Source organism: Oenanthe melanoleuca, chromosome 2 (genome assembly GCF_029582105.1).
Source record: "Oenanthe melanoleuca isolate GR-GAL-2019-014 chromosome 2, OMel1.0, whole genome shotgun sequence".
In the NCBI taxonomy this organism is placed as follows: domain Eukaryota; kingdom Metazoa; phylum Chordata; class Aves; order Passeriformes; family Muscicapidae; genus Oenanthe; species Oenanthe melanoleuca.
Genome location: NC_079335.1, coordinates 16212734 through 16234118, shown reverse-complemented (window position 1 = coordinate 16234118; position 21385 = coordinate 16212734). Strand labels below are relative to the sequence as shown.

At 34.2% G+C, this 21385-nt stretch overlaps 1 protein-coding gene across 3 annotated transcripts in view; it reads right to left on the bottom strand.

Annotated features, from left to right (window-relative positions):
• CSMD3 (CUB and Sushi multiple domains 3) overlaps positions 1-21385 on the bottom strand; it is a 578246-nt gene that overhangs the window by 295831 nt on the left and 261030 nt on the right. For all 3 annotated transcript variants that reach the window (XM_056483904.1, XM_056483905.1, XM_056483906.1), the window contains 3 exons: positions 20741-20865; positions 18505-18626; positions 1695-1798 (listed from right to left, as the gene is read on the bottom strand). In XM_056483904.1, the coding sequence (XP_056339879.1) occupies positions 1695-1798; positions 18505-18626; positions 20741-20865 (351 nt within the window). The remainder of the gene's footprint in view (positions 1-1694; positions 1799-18504; positions 18627-20740; positions 20866-21385) is intronic.

The window sequence follows — 21385 nt, the reverse complement described above, 5'->3', positions numbered from 1 at the left end:
GAGAAGGCTGAGATACTTCAGTGAGTTCTGTGCTCAGTCTCCACTGGCTGTCAGCCTTCCCTTTTCTCTCAAGTCCTCAATCCTCCGCCTGGGATTTGGGAGAGAGGTCACTCGCACTGGAACTAAAGAGCAGCTTCAAGAGCACTGGATGAAACTGAAAAGTCACAAGTCTATGGGGCCTGATGACATGCATCCCAGGATCATAAAGAAACAAGCTGATGTTGCCAGATCACCTCCATCACTCGAAAAGTCCTTCCTACAGGAAGGGGGAAAACATTGGACCTGAGAGAAAAGAAAATCCGGGGACCTACAGACCCATGAGCTTCAGCTCTGTTTATCCTCCAGCAGATCCACTCTCCTGCCCAACTTGGAGTCATCTGCAAACTGACTGAGGGCACACTCAAACCCCTTCTCCAGACTATTGACAAAGATATTAAACAAAATAGAACAAAACAGAAAGGATAAAATGATTTAAAAACCTATTAAAAAAAGGTCAGATAATTATCCTCTGAAGCATAAATCTAAAGGAGAATTGGTTAGAAAAATCTGTAAATCTTAGAAAAAATGTGTGCTCTGCTCAAAGTTTTGCAATTACTAATATTACTGAGGTAAAATTAGGACAGAAAAAGAGGCAAACCTTGGATTTAGTGTTCTCTAACAAAACTAATTCTTAATATCATTCTTATGGTGAATAATGGAAAACTACAATATGTAAAATTGTTTTAATACATTTCCAATAAATATACTGCAGGGAATATTGTTCTAAAGAATCATAACTTTGTTATTCTTTTGTTTTATGATTAAATATATTTTGACCTTAACTTGTATCACATTCTTACCTGTGTTTCAATTATTGACTCATGTGAACTAATTATACTATCAGGTATTTGCTGAAAGGTCAGTTTACTTTAAATTAACAGTTAAATATTATTTGGCTGTAAAAATATTTTCTAAATAGCAGTCAATCCCTTATATGTAAATTATGGTTTTTAACCATTAGATCACTTTTCTTTTTTAATAAATTTGGCTCAGATTTGAAAGTGCATGTAATGCAATGTACTGTAAAAGACATTCATTTCTCCTATATGATAGTGATTTATTCAGACTAGAATTAGAATTACATAAAATGATGAATTATAAGACCTAATTACAGTGTTCTGCATATTTTAAGTGACCGTGGAGCAAACACAACCACTGACTTATAACACTGTCTTGAGAATTTTACAAACTAATAAAATTCTTAATTGTCTTCTTGGGAAAATTTTTAGTATTGTTGCCACAAGCTAAGTATTAGAGAAATATGGATTTTGAAGTAATCAATGATTGTTAAGAATATTACATATCCATATATATATGGGCTCACACATTCTAGAAAAACGCCCATGAATGATAAAAATCTGTTCAATACTCAATGCTGGTTTGTAATATGTGGTTTAAGTAACACCCTATTCAGCCTTTCTCTGTAGTGATTTTCTTCACTATGTTAACTTGCTCTTTTGAGTTATCTATAATAGCCAATAAGCAAATTAAGGTGAAGTACATCTTTTGTCACCTTAACCTTGCAGGAAGACTGTAAAATTTTTGCAACAAGATCAGTTTTTCAGATTTATCTGATTCTAATAATTATTTAGTCTTATCAAAACACATTAATGACATTCTTCAATGCACACAAACTGTAAATGCAAAAGACTTACACTTGAAGTACAGTTTTAGGATCACCCACTTCTCCTCCATCACCAATTGTCAATGTGTCATAGCCAATCTCCAGATCAAATTCTTCAAAATTTATCTGAATAACCTACAAAATAAAATAGGTAAATATATTTTAGAAATAAATAAATGCACTTGAGAGATGAGTCTGCAAATCAAGCTTTTCAGCAATGTAAATAAAAGTGATTTCCAATTAATAATTGCATGTAAGTTAGCATATTTCACAATAAATTAGTGCAATTAACCCCAAGGTTTTGGTCCATGACATGTGAATTATAATAACTTTTAAGTATCATCACTCTGCTGACCTCCTCAAAGCACCATGATTTTACTTATTTAAGTAGTTGTTACATGTTTATTACAGTTGTGGGTAATCACATTACATTTTGATTACTATATACTCAAAGGGCAAGATAACTTATTGCATTTTTTAAATACCCTGTCTTAAAACACCAACTAAATAATTGTACATCACTGAGTAAATGCAGAGAAGGTGAAGAATATAATTTACTCCTGACATCTATAATCTTGCTCAAGTAGGATAAAGAAGAATCAAAGGTAAAAGTAATTTTCTTAATTCATGAAATTGTGTGAAATATAACTATTAGAATCATGACCATTTTTAATATCCTGCAAATTAAATTGCTCTATGCATATTTTTGCTGAAGGATAAAAATTTCAGCACCATTTTAAGAAAATAATTCATTCTTTACAAGAGAAAAGAGAAGAGAAGAGAAGAGAAGAGAAGAGAAGAGAAGAGAAGAGAAGAGAAGAGAAGAGAAGAGAAGAGAAGAGAAGAGAAGAGAAGAGAAGAGAAGAGAAGAGAAGAGAAGAGAAGAGAAGAGAAGAGAGAAGACTGTTTCCACCCATGTATTAATCATGGTAACTCTATCTTTAGCCCCTCAAAATTTCATATGGATAAAAATAACAGAATACTTTTACATCGGAATTTTAATACTGTAATAAATCATCTTTTATTACAGCTGTAATTGAGAACTGAGAGCATTTGTGTCTAAAGATGTGGATGCCTTTCTGATGGATTATTATCATGTCCTTGGAAGCTTATATCCCTTTGTTACACTGGGGTTCTGGTAATTGAAGAAGGACAAGTTTCCATGAGCAAAAGTCAGTACAGCCAAGTTGGAAAACTGACAAATATTCTAAGGATTGCCATTTGTTCCATAGGGAGGAGAAAAGTTTTCCTTTACAGGTGTAAGAGGTGATATAAGTACACTGAAGAAGAGACAGCTGGGCATATTCACATATCTAAACACATGTGTGTGCATGTACATGGGCCATACCCCAGGGACTGCTGCCAAGTACAGAGAGTTAAGAGGGCACAGATGGAAAGGACATGGAAAATTTTGTAGGCAGGCAGCTGATTTGCTCTAATTGAGTAAAGAGAAGAAAACCACACATAAATCTTCTTAATGTTCTTAGATAAAAAAAAATATTCTGGATATTTTGTGCTGTTCTCACCACAAAATTCGTAACACTAGACATAAGAATTAAACTGGAATCCATAACTGCATTTAAGGCTGATACATATTTCACTCAGTAGTTAGAAAACCAACCAACAAAAAACAAAAACCCCCAAATAAACCAAGCATAAAAGCTGGTTTTTCTGGTCCACTTTTAAATTCTGTGCAATTAGATGTGCAGGTACATCAGAACAGAAGACTCCACCATAAAACATGGGCAAGTAATATTAGTATTGAATTCAACTTGAAAGTATATTTCATTTATTAACAGTAAAATACATTTTGAAATAATATTGCAACAAAACCATCAATACTATACCCATAATAATAAGAAAAGGAAGATAGTATAAAAATTATATAACTAATTCATGATCAGAAATCTTCATTAATTTGTGGATTGCATCTTAATCATGTGTTTTTCATTAAACACATGAAGAAATCTGACCTCATTATCCGGATTTTTTTTTTTTTATTTTGAAAGTGCAATGATAATATTTTTAAAATTATTTTTTAATTTTTTTTAAATTTGTCATTATTTTTTAACAATGCTCACAAATAAAAAACTAAGAGAACTCCCTCAAAAATATCCGTCTTATTACTGAATATTGTGGAAAATGAAAAAATAATCAAAACTGATTTTTTTTAATCCAAACATAGGCTTCAGCTTCAATCTTTCCACTTCTCTCTAGTGAATCTCCAAATAATTTATGATCCTGTTGTAATCTGGCTGGTCTGATGTATTCCCTCACTTTTCCACAATCTGAAACGATTTTCTGTGATAAAGAGAGCTTTTTTTAAAAAAGAAAATTATCCAAAGAGATGTGCATTTTTGTAATTTCTTTTTTCCCCAATTTTTTTCAGAGCAGGATGTTTAATTACAAGATTTTTATGTCACTCTCTTTGTAACTCACCTAAAACTGTGCTAATTGCATAGGTATGACATCAAAAACTGTGATCCTATAAAGCTAGATCTGTCAATATCCAATAAGAAACTAATTTATTACACATGTACTGTACAAGCCTTTACATGCTCCTACTGGAAAAATAAGCCCTCTATACTTCTTGGAAACTCATCCTTTGACATGCAAAGTACACACATAATGTACAATATAATATGTACTTTAAATTTTCCAAATATGCCAACAGGCAAGAAAATAAGTAGTTTTAAGACTATGTTTTCAGAGTCCTTGTTTTACAGCATCACCTTTAGTTTTATAACACTCAAAGTCAGTTGGACTGGCAGTGCTTATTATATTGACTATTCCCTTTAGAATACTGAAAAGGTTTTTTTGTGATATCAGCATTTAAAGTTGATTGTGATGGAACCTTTTAAAATAAAAACTGAAATTTGGGTAAGATGAGAAAATAACTTAAAAATTTTTAATAAACTTTCCAATAATTCTGCTGTACCAGTCATCTGACAGTGTTTTTGTTCAGTTTTCTGAAAAATCTTTAAATGGCAAACCAAAGTTTGGTTCCATCTTTGAATCAGTTTAATATTAGAGTAAAACCTTAGAGGAATTCTACTTTTTAGTCTGTTGCTCATGAGAATAAACACTTCAAGGAAAACTATGATTATTTATTGCTACATACCACATATTTTTAAATCAGACTAGTATTACTAAAGTGTGCTATTGATTTGGTTAGTAGATGCACAGCAATCAAAAGTGCAGGGGCAAGTATTTTTCTTTAGCTATACATTCCAGTAAAGTCTATTTTTCCAGTTTCCCAGAGCAAGATTAAAGCATTAATATAAATGAAATAAGATCCATGGGTTTTATTGATGTATACAAACATTGACCATGCTATAATATATTTCTGCATTCAAAGCATTTATCCACTGACCACAATCTCTTTCAAAGCTGAATAGAAAAAAATGAGTAACCACAAAATGTTTTCAAATGATAAGGCATATCATCACAAAAATATTTCATCAATTATATGCCTGAGCTATAAGATTCTTGATAAAAGGATTATACTATCAAAAGTTGATCCTGGAAGGCAGAAGAAGAAAATTTCAAGATTCCATCTCAGACAGTTTGCCACCAATCTTGAGCTATCATTTCACTCATAATGAGTCAGCTAATGATATCAGATATGCATCTGTATGGCTTCAGAACTGAGAATATCCTAAAATTAGGCAATGTAATTATTATTATGTTGTATTTTTTTTAGAAAGAGATACTCAGTAGTCCCTAAAGTTTTGTGTTTTCATAGTAGAATTTCTGATAAATCCAGCAGGTATCAGACTGCTACAATTGTTCTGATATATGCTAACAACATCTTGAATTTTGTTCCAGAGAATGTTATTAAATACATCCCTATACACTACCATGAGGAAAAAGGAATCTTGAATTTTCTCTTCTTCCATGTACACACTATATAAAAAAACAAATTATTCAAAATAAAATATGCTAACCCTTTATTCCCTAAAAAAAAATAGGAAGTAACTAAACAGAAGGCAACAGTCTCTCTACATCCTGGGCTTCTCTTGCTATTTATAAACCCAAAAGTAATGAACAAGTTTAAATGCCTGATTTAAACCGAAGTTATAAACCCAGACATACATAGTAATAAGAGGCAGTAAAAATAATAAGTACTGTCTCTACAGGGAAAAAAAAAGTCCTCTTTGAAAAATAATTTTCTGAAAATTATAATTGTTTACTTTGGTCTCCAATTATTTTGTAAGTCTCTACAGGGGAAAAAAAAAAAAGCCTATTTGAAAAGTAATTTTCTGAAAATTATAATTATTTACTTTGGTCTCCAATTATTTTGCAAGAACTTTTTCAAAGGAATCCTTGGAAGTAGAGGTCTAATTTCTAACAAATTTCAGCAGGTATACCTTTTTTCTGTGCCTTGGAATATATCCTTTACCACCTACTCCTTGGGCAAAACACCAGCTCAGAAGTAATGAGAAAAGGTTTTATTGAATAGTTAATGACTACCTCGAGAACTTCCTGCAGTTTTCAGAGGAAGCATGCTCAGAAGGATGCACTCCAGACAACAGATTTTCCAGACAGTTGTTCAATATATGCATGCAGTTCCTGATGAAATTAGCTCCCTGAAGGTTTTTTGAGGAAAGCAATGTTCCAGGTGAAGTACTCAACTTTTAAAATTTCAGAACATACGAAGTGTGTAACAGAGGCAAGTGTATGTTCCTCAGGGCTTCTTCTTCTGAAGAGTGAAAATACACAGCTGCACTTTCTTCTGTGTGTGCATCTGTTATCCTGACTCTTCCAATGTAAATGTAACTCTAAAAATATTTTCAGATGTATAGTAACCTTTTCACTCCATAAAATGAGACATTCTACCAGGAAAATAATAACATTTCTAAAGGTGTAAGGAAACCTTTTCTCCTTATAAGAGTAGTTAAGTACTAAGCTAAGATACAACTTAAATGAGCTATATATTAGATAATATTAAGGAATAAATATGAATTAAAACATCTTTCCAAGAATGTAACATGTCTAAGAATTGTTGTATGACATATGAATAGTTTAATTGGTTATTTTGCAGTTGCATATTATATGAACAAAACATAACCCAAAATGAAACAGCCTAAATCATAGAGCAACTGTGTCCTTTCAAATTTAATTAAATATTTGAGTATCACACAGGATGAGAAAAGTGAGGGTGGGGGGGAAGGCAGGGGATTCACAGAACATTAGAGAAATCAAAGATAGAAGATAAATGTTCATTATTATTGCAGGGGATAAATTCTCAGCAGTTGAAATGGATAGTCATTTTATTGAGTCCCCTTCTTGGAAATAGGATTAATCATATTTAAGTGTAGACATCCACAGTGCAAACAACTATATTTGATGTTGGCTTCTTCAAAAAAAGTGAAAAAACCTGCCTGGAGTGTAATCTATTCCATCAAAAGGTAGAAAATTCACACAGGATCAACCATATCTTAGAAGTACCTATTAGTCTTGTCTAGAAAGTGAGATTAAGCACTTATATGTGGATGTCTATGCTGAGGACAACAGAAATGTACTAAAATCACATAAATTATTACTTTGGAGGAACAGTAGTTTTAAAAAAATAATGGATATTCCTACCTGTCCTGAGAACAAACACATTAAATTAATAGCATAAACAGATGATATATTTTTTTTCATGTTATAGTTTTCTGTTAGATGTATGACATACTTTGCTGACTTGCATCCACAGCAGGAGTTTCTGAGATTTATTATTCAGAGCAATACAGCATTCTACAATACTTTCAATATCTCCACAAAGCGAAATGAATGATTGTAAATAAATCATTAAGCAAACATATTTTATTTTACTGAAGGTTCTGTTTATCATGTTCCCAACAATAAAAACAGTTAGACAACTTTTGTCTTGGGAGACAGATTGTTAATCTCTAGGCAATTATTTCAGATTGGATTTAACAATTTTGTCTCACATTAAATTATTTGCAAATGCTGTCTCATTCTACTTGCAAAAATTACAAATAGTTGTACTCAAAATTAACTTAATTTCACTTATTTTTATTAAGCTACTATAAAAGAAGACAAAAATTTTGATCTAGACATTGAAGGAAACAGCTTGTTAGAAACTAACTTTAACATGGTGTAGGAATAGCATCTGTTCCTAGAAGATAGCAAGGGAAGAAATGGTAAAACTTGAACATTCTAGGAACCCCTAGTGCCAGGATATTGGTTATTGGTCCATAAAATATCTATTTCTGCAGACATTATCTTGCAAAAACCCATGGTATGAATGATCCTAACATGCTAGCAAAAGGAAGAAATCCACCTCACTGAAAAATATTCACAAGATACCTATTTTCTCCATTTTTCACTGTTTACTCCAGCAAGAAAAAAACTACCTAAAAACTCCTAATGATGTCTGGTTGCCTTTGTCACTTGTAGAAGTGAAATTAGGCAAGGAGAAGGAAACACATCCTGTTTGTATCTGAGTGTCCTCATATGCCCTCAGGACATAATTAATTGTTTTTCTGCTGAGGATGTCTGAGTACTTCCCAGTAAGTAAATGATGGGCATTTAAATATGATGGTACAAGCTAAGGAAACGCCACTGATTGATCAGCTTTATCATAAAATCACAGGTCTCTCCATCAAAATATTTGTGTTATCATACTTTTGATTATAAAAGAATAGTTTCAGAAGAAAAATATATTGAATAAATAATTTATTATAAGACTTAGCCATCATTCTATTTAAATTTATATTTATTTATTTTAATTATTTATACTAGGTATAATTTTATTTAATATTACTGCTACCATGGAAGAGCTAACCCTGGAAAATTAAGGACAAGAAAATCATCAGGAGCAGTCAGCATGGCTTTACCAAGGGGAAGTCATGCTTGACAAACTTTGATTGACTTCTGTAATTAAATGACTTGCCTGTTGGCTAAGAGAAAAGCAGTGGATATTGTCTGCCTGGGCTTCAGGTAGACCTGAAGCTGCCAGAAGAGAGACATCAACAGGCTGGAGAAATGGACCACTAAGAACCTCATGAAGTTCAACAAAGGGAAGAGTCAAATCCCCAGGGAGGAGCTACACCACATCATACATTGTGGGGGCCATCCAGATGGAAAGCTGCTTTACAGAATTGCAAGAATTGCAGATTTTTTTTTTTTTTTTTTTCCCTTTCACAGATATGGAGATGAAGATGCTCTAGATAGCCTGAAAGGAAGTATGACTGGCCAGGACCATTATAAAGAGAGAGTAATAGGTATAAACAGGAAAAAATTAACTAATTTATAAAATCATAATGAAAAAATCACACTAATCTTTCCCTCACAAAACTAACCTCAGTGTCAGAGTTTACAAAAAGAAAAAAACTAATTTTTCTCAAACTGCAAAATTCTTGCAATCATAGGAATGGACTGAGGACTTCAAATTAACCTGGCCCTGCTTTGGTTCTTCCTTTCAGTAGTTGCTCAGAAAGGATATCCTTGCACCCAGCATAGAAATCTGCTCTTTCTAATCACACAGAGGGTAAGCCATCTGTTCCAAAAGAAAGCAGAGAGGTCACTAACTGATGTCAGCCTAACCTGATGGGCAGCCACATATCCTGAAAAGGATGGAAATATAGAATCATACTGTGATTAAATCTCACTGCAAAACTTCAGTTTGCACTTTGGATGTATATTGGCTTTACAAGGTAAGATTTTGGGAGCAGAGGTACAGCAGGGTGAGGGGAAGGTGCTGATTTTGATTCATTCTTATTTTAACTATTCTGATTTGGCAGTTAATTTTATTAATTTCTCTAAGTTGAGTCTTTACATATGAGAGTTACTAGTGAGTGATCTCCCTGTCTTTATCTTCTTTGCTGAGCTTTTTCTTCATGTTTTCTGCCCCTGTCTTGTTGAGGAGGGAGCTGAGGAGGGAGATCCGCCTGGTGGGGATCTGCCAAGATTAGGACACCATAGAATGGTACCAAGAGCCTTTGAAGGAGTCCCTTCATAGAGAACAGAGAAACAAACAAACAACTATCAGCTCTATTTCCCAGTCTAATATCACAAAAAAAGTTATATATTGAGCAGAACAATTTCCTGTAAAGATCACTCTCAAGAGCAACCAAGTGAACTCAACCATGGAGAAAAGCGACAAGTCCCTGTGCCAAAAATTCATCAAACAGAAAAGATTGAAACATCTCAAATGCTCACAGTGCAAGCAGTGGAAATTTGCTATCAAGGTCTCTCAGTCACATACATATGTCTTTTAAAAAATTCTAGCTTGGATGTGGATATTCATGATAAGTAAAAGTAAGAAAAATGTTTGCATTTAAATTTGGTGTGAGACCCAATTTAGAAGCTTATAGAAAGTCAAACAGAACTAAAATTTAAATTTGACATTTAATTTTGCATGAAGTTTTATCAAAAGGTGGAGTTAATAGCTCCAGGTATAGTAAATACAGAGAACAACTAGAATCAAATATTGCTATTGGCTCAAAGAGAAATAATTGCTTTTGTTGTAGCTATTGCAATAATAAGCAAAAATCACTCATTAAGCAAAATCTCTCTCATTCCCTATGAGTTGCTTATATTTCCAGAGTGTGAAACATCACCCATACAGTCACAGACATGGCAGAGAAAAAACTTAACAAGACAATGAACCTGTTCTCCTTTCATAATGAAGACTTATACCAAAATTTCAGGATGAAATGACAGTTCATTTATCCCTCTACAACTGCACATACCTCCTGATTCCAAATTGTCTTGTTCAACAATTTTGTCTGTTCCCTCACAGCCAAACCTGTTAACTTCCTGGCATAGGGATGGCTGGATTCCCTACTATGCCATTATTCTTCTGAGAGAATCTCCCCTCTGTACACATATATTTCTAAGATTTTTTTTTAACTGTAGTGTATATGTCACTCAGACGGTTTACCTGGATCAAAATGTAAGTGAACAACATCGAAGAATAGTGTAGCCAACACTACAAAGCAATTTATTGTGTCCTGACCAGAAATTAAATCTATTTACACTTTCTAGTTTCATGTAAGATAAAAATGTGTTATCTACTATTGATAAATACAAGATCAGCCTTTTTCATCTGTATGGATGAAGAACACAGTTATGAGTAAAATAGATAGTTTAAAGTGAACTTAAATATGCTCATACTATTAATCATTTCACTGTAGCACCCACAGTACAGCTTCACATGAGGATTAGGAAAAGCCAAGTTTGAGGCATTTGCTTGCAAAAAGAGGTGCAGTGTGGTTTGTTCCAACAGACCTGACCAAAAGAAATTTCATTAAATGAGTATTTGAATCATGCTGAAGCAGCCTGCCTGCTTGAGATTTCTACTGCTAACCTGATTAAATATGGATGGCAACTGGGTTTAGGCTTAACAGCAAGCTTAGGAAATGTTCCACTGACAGTTTTGACATGGTTAACAACATACCACAGCTGAGGAAAATTAAACATAAATGCTCAGACTTTGCTGAATATTCTTTTGCTTATTTTTGGCTTGGTCTAAAAGCAAAAACCTCAGAAATTTAATTATTTGCAGGAACAAAACAGCAACTTAGTGACATGAGGAAGAAGGAAGGGAAGAATTGAATGTAAAAAAATATTTTAAAAAGAACTATTTAAATACAAAGTGATTAAATGACAACCATATTTAATATTATTTCAGTAATGGTTGCAAGTTGTTCCCTCAGTATAATTCTCCAGACCTGCAGAAAATATCATGCGAGGAGTTCTCCAGATACTTTGAATTATTTAAACAGTTTCTTAGAAGGTAAAGGACTACAGCAACTGGAAGCAGATATTAAAAATTTTCAGTAAGCTCTGCCATTTCAAAAATATTCAGATTAGATTTCCTAACAGATACAAACCAAACAAACCGAATGAACAAAAATAGTCCAGAAACCAAAAACCTTAACAAAAATAATAATTAAAAAAACCCTAAAGCCAAATTCAAAAGTCAGCTATTTCTCAGCTCTCAAGCATGTCATTCTGGATTTCAAAATTCCTTCAAAATTCAATAGATAAAAGGATAAGAATGTGAATACTGTCAAACTTTCAAAAGCCTATATTATAAAGAATACATTTTAAGTAATGTATTTATGCAAGCAGTAAGGAGAATTCTATGATTGAAATGCACTCGAAATGTAGAGTATGGTTGTGACAAACAAAAGATAACATACAGGTAGAATTTCTTTTTTTTAATTTAAATTCCTGTCATATAAAATTAACAGAACCAGGACCTAGTTTTCTGATACATCTAAATTTAGCAGTTTGTTCACAACATGTTTTATTTCTTCTTACAATTCTAAAAACAAACCAGCTTGAATTTTTTTCTTTTTTTTTTAAAGGAACCGTTTTGCTTATTTTTCTCCTTCTTCATGCTTGGTGATGAATGATATGTGGTGTGAATGTGGTTGAGATCTGTCAGAAAGTCTGTCATTCTAGCACTGACATTTTCCACAGTGTTTCTGTCACCATGGATTAGAAAAAAATCAGCAAGTATAATTCATAAGACTTGAACTCTGGTTAACTTTAGCCCTAATTCAGATTTCACTGGTACTCTACCCTGGCATAAATCTTAAAAAATTAAAATTCATTACTTTGTAGTCTTTTTTTTTTTTTTTTTTTAATAAAACAATGAAAGGAAAATAGGGTTTAATCTTTTAGGAGAAAGTAAATACAAAAAATGCACTGTGGAGGAGATGGGAATTAAATCTTGAAAATACAAAGATGAACTACTCAAAATGTAAACATAAAATTATCCCATTACCTAATGTTAGAACTAATTACTGGCAATACATAGCTTGGTCTAGACCCTAACTGATGAGTATTTGCAATATCCCACATGATATTCAGGTATCATTGCCCTCACTAGATGCGAGACATGCAATGAAATGGAGTCCAAACTGAGAAATTCTTGTTCTCATTTATGTTCAGATATTCATAAGAACTTTTTCAAGAGACCCAAAGATTTATAATATGTGCATCACAGTGGAGGACAAATAAAGATGTTTAAATTTAGTTGCTTCTTCAGAGTTCCATAGAAAGGTATGATTTTCATGAATGTTCTTTCAGGTAGATCCCTGTAACTATAATTCTGCTATTTTTCATCAACAAAGCTTTTGTTGGTTCCAGAGCAGCCATGGATAAAAGTGGCAACAATCACTTCATTAGTGTATATAAAACACTGTATGGAAGCCATGTTAAGATAATCCAGAAAAGGGAAAACTGTCCATAAATTTCCTCTATCATATGATGTTGGAGAAGTCTTACATGTGCAGATACTGACTCTTCAGAGAATTTCAACCACCCCTCCTAAGAGGGCAACAAAGCAAGATACAAGTCATCAAGAAGGTATAAAGAGTATATTGGTGTGATACCATACAGACAACCATAGATATTTCACTCTTGCAAAGTCATGAATCAATTGCCTCTATTTCCTTCTTCACTGAATCACTGCTCAGATCTTTGTACATCATAGATTATAATTATTCTAATTATAATATTAATTATTGAAAAATTGGTGGCTTTCTCACAAACAGATCATCTCCAAAGAGCAGGATTCTGGTATAAGAATAATGCAAAAAACCTGCACAACAACAATGAAAATATGGGGATCTCACCGATAACATCAGATGTGTCAGTGCACCTTCAGCAATGAGTTTTATTTTTTACTCCATCCAAATTACTTTCCTTTCACAAACAGTTTTTATTCTACTGTTCAATAGTAAACTCACTGCCCTGTCTGGCCATGTTTGAGATTTTAAGTTATGGCTCTACTCCAGTGTCAACAAGGCTTGGGCATGAAAAGCATATCTGATTTACTGTGTGAGGCAAGGGATGAACTATAATGCAGTACTAAATTAAAGAGGCAGCTAATTGACTGGGGAAACATTCCTTTCATCTATATGGTGCTGTTATCAAACATATTTCTGAGATCTGTTAGGGAGAAAATTAGCTAGATTCAGTCCTGGATAAATCCATTTACATCTATTTCAGGGTCTTTCATCTATTGCACTTTCCCTTAAAAGAATCTCAGTTTCTGAGCTATTTTGTTGCAAATGATGCAACAAGTAGCAGCTCTGAAGTACCAGGATAACTAAGTCATTGTGGTCCTCGCAGCTGTGGTGTAGAATATTGTAAATATTGTCATGATATAATGAATACCATCACATTATTTAGTGTAGTCATTATAAAAAACTCTTAATGACAAATCTTCATTTATACATCAATGATGTTTTTGGCATCAAGGCACAAACCTTCATTAACATCTACATTCAACATACAATCTTCACTCAGAACAACAAAAAAAAAAACCCAACTGAACTAAATAGAAGAAAAAAGTTTCCTTCATCAAATCCAAAAATATCATTTTCACAGTATAGAACAAAAGGACAAATTACAAAAAATCCACGTCTCGACCCTTCACTACAATTATGATACAAATTCTCTACTACCATCCAATTTCATAACACGTTTTTTTTGCCCATAATTTTTCCCAATTAGTATGCCTTCTAGCAGTCATACAAGGCCAGCAGAATTGTGTTCAGAACAGTAAGGCAATGCTAGCATGAATCAAAACTAAACACATTTAACCACTGATTATATAAGCAAAGGCTTTATACATGCAAGTTCCTCAATACATCATAAGAAGAAGTTGATCCAACTTGTACAAAGAGCTCATTGTCTTTTAACCTCAACAAGTTAATGTTCTTCTAATCAGTGCTGGACACATTTTTTGAAAAATATAAACATATATGAATGTTGTTCCAGATAACATTGTAAACCTTTTATCTACTCCTTAGTTTAAAAACTCTGCAATTCTTGTGTATCTGCATTTCACTGCAATATCAAAGAGTTATAATTATTCCAATCAATACTACACAAAGAACAGTATTTTCTGGGTAATCCTGAAGCTATTATAGCTCCTAGTACTACAATCTGCCCATGATGAATCTAATTCAGAGTATAGCACTTTCAGTGTTATATTACAGAAGTTCAGAAACAGTATCCAACTTATACTTTGAAATAAAATTACTTGCTTAACCTAACATTATTTCTTTGCTTTCTTATTACTGGTATGATACTAATGTACCACCAACAAACAGGTATTCCTGGTTATGGCCTTATATAAAAAGTCATATTTAATTTTAAGTAAGCAACCTCTTCTTAATTATTGTTTTCATATATCTTCAGAGTATTTAAATATTTGAGAAGACAGATAAATATTCAAGGTGCGGTAATTTAACTTTGGCTGGCTGTCAGATGTTCCCCAAATCACTTCATCATTACCCCTCAGCAGCACAGAATGAGAAAACTGGATGAAAAAGTCTGTGGGTCAAGATAAGGACAGGGAGATTGCTCACTAATTACTGTCATGGGCAGAACAAACTCAATCTAGGGAAAATTAGTTTCATTTCCTTACAATTAAAAATAGAGTAGGAAAGTGACAAATAAGAACAAAATTAAACCCAGCATCATCCCAGTCTCTTTCTCCATGGTCTCAAATTCACTTTTTTTGTTCCTGACTCTCTGGCCCCTCCTCTCTCCCAAAGTAGCAAAGGGGAACATGAAATGGGGGCTGCAGTCAGTTTGTAGCCCTTCCTCTGTGCTTCTCCTTCCTCCTCATGCTCTTTTCCTGCAGGAGGGTTTCTTTTCACCCTTCTCCAACACGGTCTCTCCCACAGGCTGCAGTTTAGAATGCTCCTCCCGCAGGGTCACAGCTCCTGCCAGAAACCTGCTCACCCCTGGGCTCTCCAGGGGGTCACAGCTTCCTTCAGGCACACCCTCCTCTCCAGGCACAGGTTGTGCACAGATCACAGGTGGGTCTCTGCTCCATCAGGGACAGCCTGCATCAATGGCACTTTCCAGAAGCTCCAGGGGAATCTGTGCTCCAGCATGGAGCATCTTCTTCCACTCCTTCTGCTCTGCCTATAGTGTCTGTGGGGTTATTTCTCTTGGGCATTCTCAACCATCTCCTTCAGCTGCTGTTATACAGCTTTTTTTGCCCTTACTCAAATAAGTTATCACAGAGGTGCCACCAGCTTGCCTGATTTGCTCAGAACTGTCTCAGTCTGTTATGGGGGCAACTTCTGATCTGTTCCTACAGAAGTCACCCCTACAGCCATCCTGCTACTAAAACTTTGCTGTATAAATAAAATCAAAATGCATGTGCTAATCAAATCAAACTGAAGCATGAATATACTGAAGTATTTTACTGAACCAGCAGAGGTTATTAAATCTATGAGTCCTGATTCATCCCCAAGTATTAAAACTCTGTGTATTCTTATATAGGTATTCTTGTATAGGTACTAGGACAGTTTTCATATGGTCATATGTTATTTTGCTGTATTTACAGTTTCAGTAAAAAATCAGTGTAGAATAACACTTAAGGACATTTTATTTGAACTATAGCAGGCATGATCTCTGACTAAAAAGCGGGTCAATTTTATTTTCATTAGAATTGGAAATTTTTAGTGTTTTGAGAGAAAGGAAAACAACTGCACCTGCCCAGTACAAACAAAAAAAGGCAGCTACAGGAGAGAGTGCACTGAGGGGCACTAAGAAGATTAAGGGATTGGAACTTCTTTCTTATAAGGTTGAGACAGCTGGGCTTGCTTGCCCCAAAGAAGAAGAGGATCACTGAGTCTCAACATCAATAAACTCCTGATGGGAGGTTGTAAAGAAGATGAAACCAAACTCTTTCCATTGGTGCCCAGTGACAGGACTGGAGGCAATTGGCACAGATTAAAACAGAGCAGGTTGTTTCTGAACATCAGGAAGCAGTTTTTCCCTGTAGCTAGTGAGCACCAGCTCTGGCTGCCCAGAGGGGTCACAGGGTAACCATCTTCTGAAATACTCAGAATGTCTGGGCAGCTGCCTCTGGGTGGCTCTGCTTGAGGAGTGGAGCTCAACTACAGAATTTCTGGAGGTTCATTCCAACCTCAACCATTCTGTGACTCTGTCAACCACACTGGCAACCAGAGAAAAAAACCACTTGTTCAATTAATTTTCTGCAGTTCTATAAATGCATAAACTGGAGATTTTCAAGGAAAATAATACCATGGAATAATGTTTTGAATATTCCCATAAAAATATTTTTGGTAAAAATGAAGTTCTGAGGTTTTGAAGCTAACACTGCATCACCATCTTGTGAATTGGCAGGCAAGAAGGAGAAAGGCAGCATTAATACATAAATAACACCAGCAGAGTATAATCCTTTACAATCTACAGGTCATTAACATCTTAAACCAGCAGTCCCTGTAACTTGCCAGTAAATATGTAACAGTTTGTGAGCTCAAGGGCTTGCTTCTACCAATGGTACAATGTCTAAAAACTTATTTTTCTATTTTTGTTATGTAGACATACCCTTGGTGCATTTAAGAAAGTAAACCATTTAATGCAAAAAATGGGTCTTAAATACATTCAACCTCTCACTGGGGATTTTCAGGCCATTTAAAGAACTTGTACAGTGTAGTAACTGTGTTCCAATTCCTCAAATAGTATCATACTAAATTCTCTCAGCTGGCACATTTGACAAAACTTTCAGAAATTCTAGAAATTTCATCTTGCTCACAAACAGTTTTTGATTAAAGAAATAAAGATATGAAAATTCTTTGGGATGAGACCTGGATCCTAACTTTTTGCCCATCTGTGGACCAGAGACTGAATCACTTTTCAAGGACTCTTGATGCTTTTTTTAAGACCTATAAATTGGATAAATTTGATTAGGAGTCCTTGAAACAAGGATGAAACAAACAACGTCCCACCCAAACTCATTTATAATTTTAATTATCAAATTCTAATCAGTTGTATAAATATTCTTTTTTCTTCTACCAAAGTGAAGCATGAGGATGGCTTCCAGACAGGATTTTGCAAAATTAGAGAGAGAAATACACCAGTGTAGAGAAATGGTTTTTGAAATTTTGAAAATAGTCAGGTTTTCACTGAGTCCTCTGATGAATTCAGGTGAAAAGGAGTGGGCCTTAAAGATCTGTCTGATAATGGAATGTGATGCAGATGGCAATATAAAACAAAATTTAGAGGTAGAATATATCTCTGTACCAGCAAACACAGGTGATAATAGTCTTTTACAAAACATTCCAGAGCTGCACAACTAATTTATGTTTTATTACATCTAAACAAGTCCCTTATACTCAGTTAACACAAAATGATACACCTGGAAATAGAATATAGTCATTGCTGCCAGGTGTCTAGTTCTTGAAATTAAAGACAACTGGTGTCATAACTTAGCTTTATTGCTCTACTTTGACTCATCTGACATTATCAGAACTCAGTACTTCTGTTTTAAAGTGTAGGTATAAAGTACACGAGATTTTAATGCAGTGGTTCAGACAATGGAATAAACATCTTCAGAACAGTTCCTTCATGAGGAGAAAATGAATTCAAGAACTTCAGTGATTTCTCACACAGTCTAAGACCAAACATGACATAAACAGTCTTATACACAAAGGCTCATAACACAATACTAGTGGACCCATGGAATTGCCTCATACCAATGGAGAGTTGCTTCTGGGAACTAACTTAGAGAAACACATAAAAACATGATAGCATCTACTTGGCATACACAAAGTAAAATAGTCTTAGGGGAAACAAGAGGTTTTAACATCTGCTATCAGAAATTTCTTTAAAATATCTGAAATGCACATAGTACAAAACCTGGACTGTAGAGATAAATCTTATAAGTGAAAAATGTTGTGGTCTGTGTGTGCTTTTGGTTGGTTGGTTGGTTTAGGGTTGGGAGGCTGGAGGTGGGGGGGGATTTGTTTCTTTTGTTTTCTCTGTTTTTTTTCTTTTTTTTCTTTTTTTTTTTTTAAGTAAAGTCAGAACATTAAACTTACCTTATTAGTATTGATAGCTGTGATGACCCACACACACTGAGCGTTGCTGTCATACTGGAATGGAAAATTGGGTGATGTGAAAGTGCCTCCAGGCCCTTGAAGATTGGATCCACAAGTTTTGACTGCAAAAAGAAAGCTCACCTTTTAATTCACACAGAAAATGCATTTAGCAGATTTATAAACTGATCTCTAACTTACTCTAATCATTATATGAAGAATTAAAATACCATTGAACAAAACCAGAACCACCTCTTACAAAAGAATAGAACATCCATGTTTAATTATTTTGACAAAATAAAATAGACCTTCTCTTGTGTCTAAGCATATATTCTTTAAAAAAATTGAAAATATTTGGAGGAAAAATAGCAACTACAGTAACAAAAACTGCCTTATTTATTTTTAAATTTTTTCAAGGACTAACTTATGCCACCTTCACTAATGTCTTGAAAGACTAATTTAAATAGTATTAAAAAAAAGATGGCTTTTATCACTGTGTGTATGTGCTTTATTGTGCATATGTGTTGGTGTGTGGCATGTCAGCATTTTTTCCCCTAAAACCCTTCTACAACCCATTGAATCGATGGCCAAAGCACTGAAAAGTTTAAAGGAAGCTTATAAAACTTAGACTAACTCAAAACAGTGTTATCTATTTCTAAAGATTACAAAGGGTATTTACTTTCAAATCAAAGTCTGTCTGGTTATTTACAATAGCATGTCAGGTTAAAAAAACCCCCACATATTATTTATGTAGCTTGCATCTCTGTATCAAATAATACAAAGGATTTAAACTGCATCCTTTTTGCTTTCAAATGACACTTTTAAGGCACTAAATTCCTAGTCTGTTGAAGTCAATAACACTATTATTATTCTTTACTTGATATTCAGATCTTTGCTGAATGCTCCACTGGTTAGCTTTTCCTGCATGAAGATGTAAAACTGACAAGCAACCTCAAGGAAACATGAGCCTATCCTATTTCTCCAGTGATTGTTATGACACCACATAAACTGCAAGAGGTAAAGAACTATTTCTTCCACTGTATTCTGGCAGACCATCTTGCATAATTGAATAAAATACTGACTCTTAGATATGTGAAATAATCCTAGAGCTCCACTGCACTTTCACAAAGCATGTTTATTTGATCAATACTGAACACAGGAAGATTCAGCTTGTTCCTTCCCTCACATTAACCTCTAGAAAAAATGTCACCTTTGCACCACCCTCAAAGAAACAATATTCTGGTGATGAGTGTGTTCAAAGTCACACCAGATGCTGGGAAAGAAGCAGAGGGTAGAGAGGTGAGAGGAAGGCTCCTCATTTAGGATCAGAAGCTGAAGACATTAGGGTCATGAGTGAGACTAATGCCAAGCATGGCTTTTTGTCTACATATTTAATAAGAAATTGTGTGACTCCTTGCATCTTGTGTCTGTATGTGGCAAGTAAGTAAGGAGGGGAAAAACAGTGAATGTTCTAGACAATTTGCTGCTCCATCTGAACATGTGAGTCCATCCTTTGGAGCAGAGTTGGGATATAAAGCACAGCTCTTTTGCCTGTGTGCTGCAGAAAAGTTATGAGCTTTCAGTACTTTAAGTCTGAAATTTAGGAAAAAAAACCCATTGTAGTTAGGACAATTTCTGTGTCTTTGTGCATATTAATATTTTCATTATATATACTAATATCTGATATGTACTGACACACTAATACTTCAATTCCTTGATTCATCATATGTGCCACTGCATTAGGTCATCAAATATTTTCAGCAAAATTCCTTTGTGCTTTTCTCCCTTTACTGAATATTTTGCACTTTATCCATTTGCTCAGGGTCAAAACCAGATATAGACTTACTTCTCCACTACTAATCTATTCTAAATTCAAGAATTTCTTATCTGTTTATAAAAGATGTAATGAAGAAGCTTCATGAAATGCTGATTTTATATTAAATCACTGCAATTTTAATACCCTATCTTGATAAGTCCTAATATTTAGAGTGTGGTAGGTTTTTGTCAGCTGCTTATAAAGCACAATTCATAATGTAAGGATCCTAGTTAAACAAGCATACTGAAATATGAAGTTCATGTTAAACAAAACAGCATAGGTGAATGCATTCTTACTAAGAAAGTGGAGACAGTAGGATTAAAATCTCAGGTACTTACAAAAAATTTAACAGGATTTACTATGAAACAATGGATAGAATGGATAAATGGAAAAATCACTGTGAGGGAAGGAATTCCTGTTTACCTTTACACACAGGTCTGTGATCACTCCATGCAGCAAAAACTTCAGCTATCCTCTGGCAGGTGATAGTTTTGGAACCTTGTAGCACATAATCTTCATCACAGGAGAACTGCACTGTTGCTCCCAAGCTAAAATCAAACAATGGCATAAAAAGAAGCATTTTTAAACAAATATATAGCAGCCCATTTCTTTTCCATCTCTTTAGATATGACAGTCTTGACAAACAGTACAAATATGTAATCCAGAAATTTCTGCTTTCAACAGTAAAAGGCTTCAGGCTGTGTACTAGTGTGACAGTGCACAATGTTCAGCCCTCTCTGGCCCTACTTTGGCTGGAGCTGTTTTACCTCTTTTAACAGTCATTTGGAGGTCAAGCAACCATCTTCTGACCTAACTTCAGACCTCCATATAGCAAAAATTTGACCAACCCAGACATTGTGCAACTAAAAGTAGTTATTTATTTAATTGAAGTTAGGAAAAATGTGAAAGCAATACAAAGGAATCACTTAGAAGAAAAGTTGTAAGTTCAGCTACAAGAATGAAAAAGAAATCCCCATTATAAACATTTTATTCCTCCCAGTAAAGACCTCAGGTTGTAAATATTGTGCTGTGAATATTTCCCACCCTTGATTCTTCTTGAGGAAATCT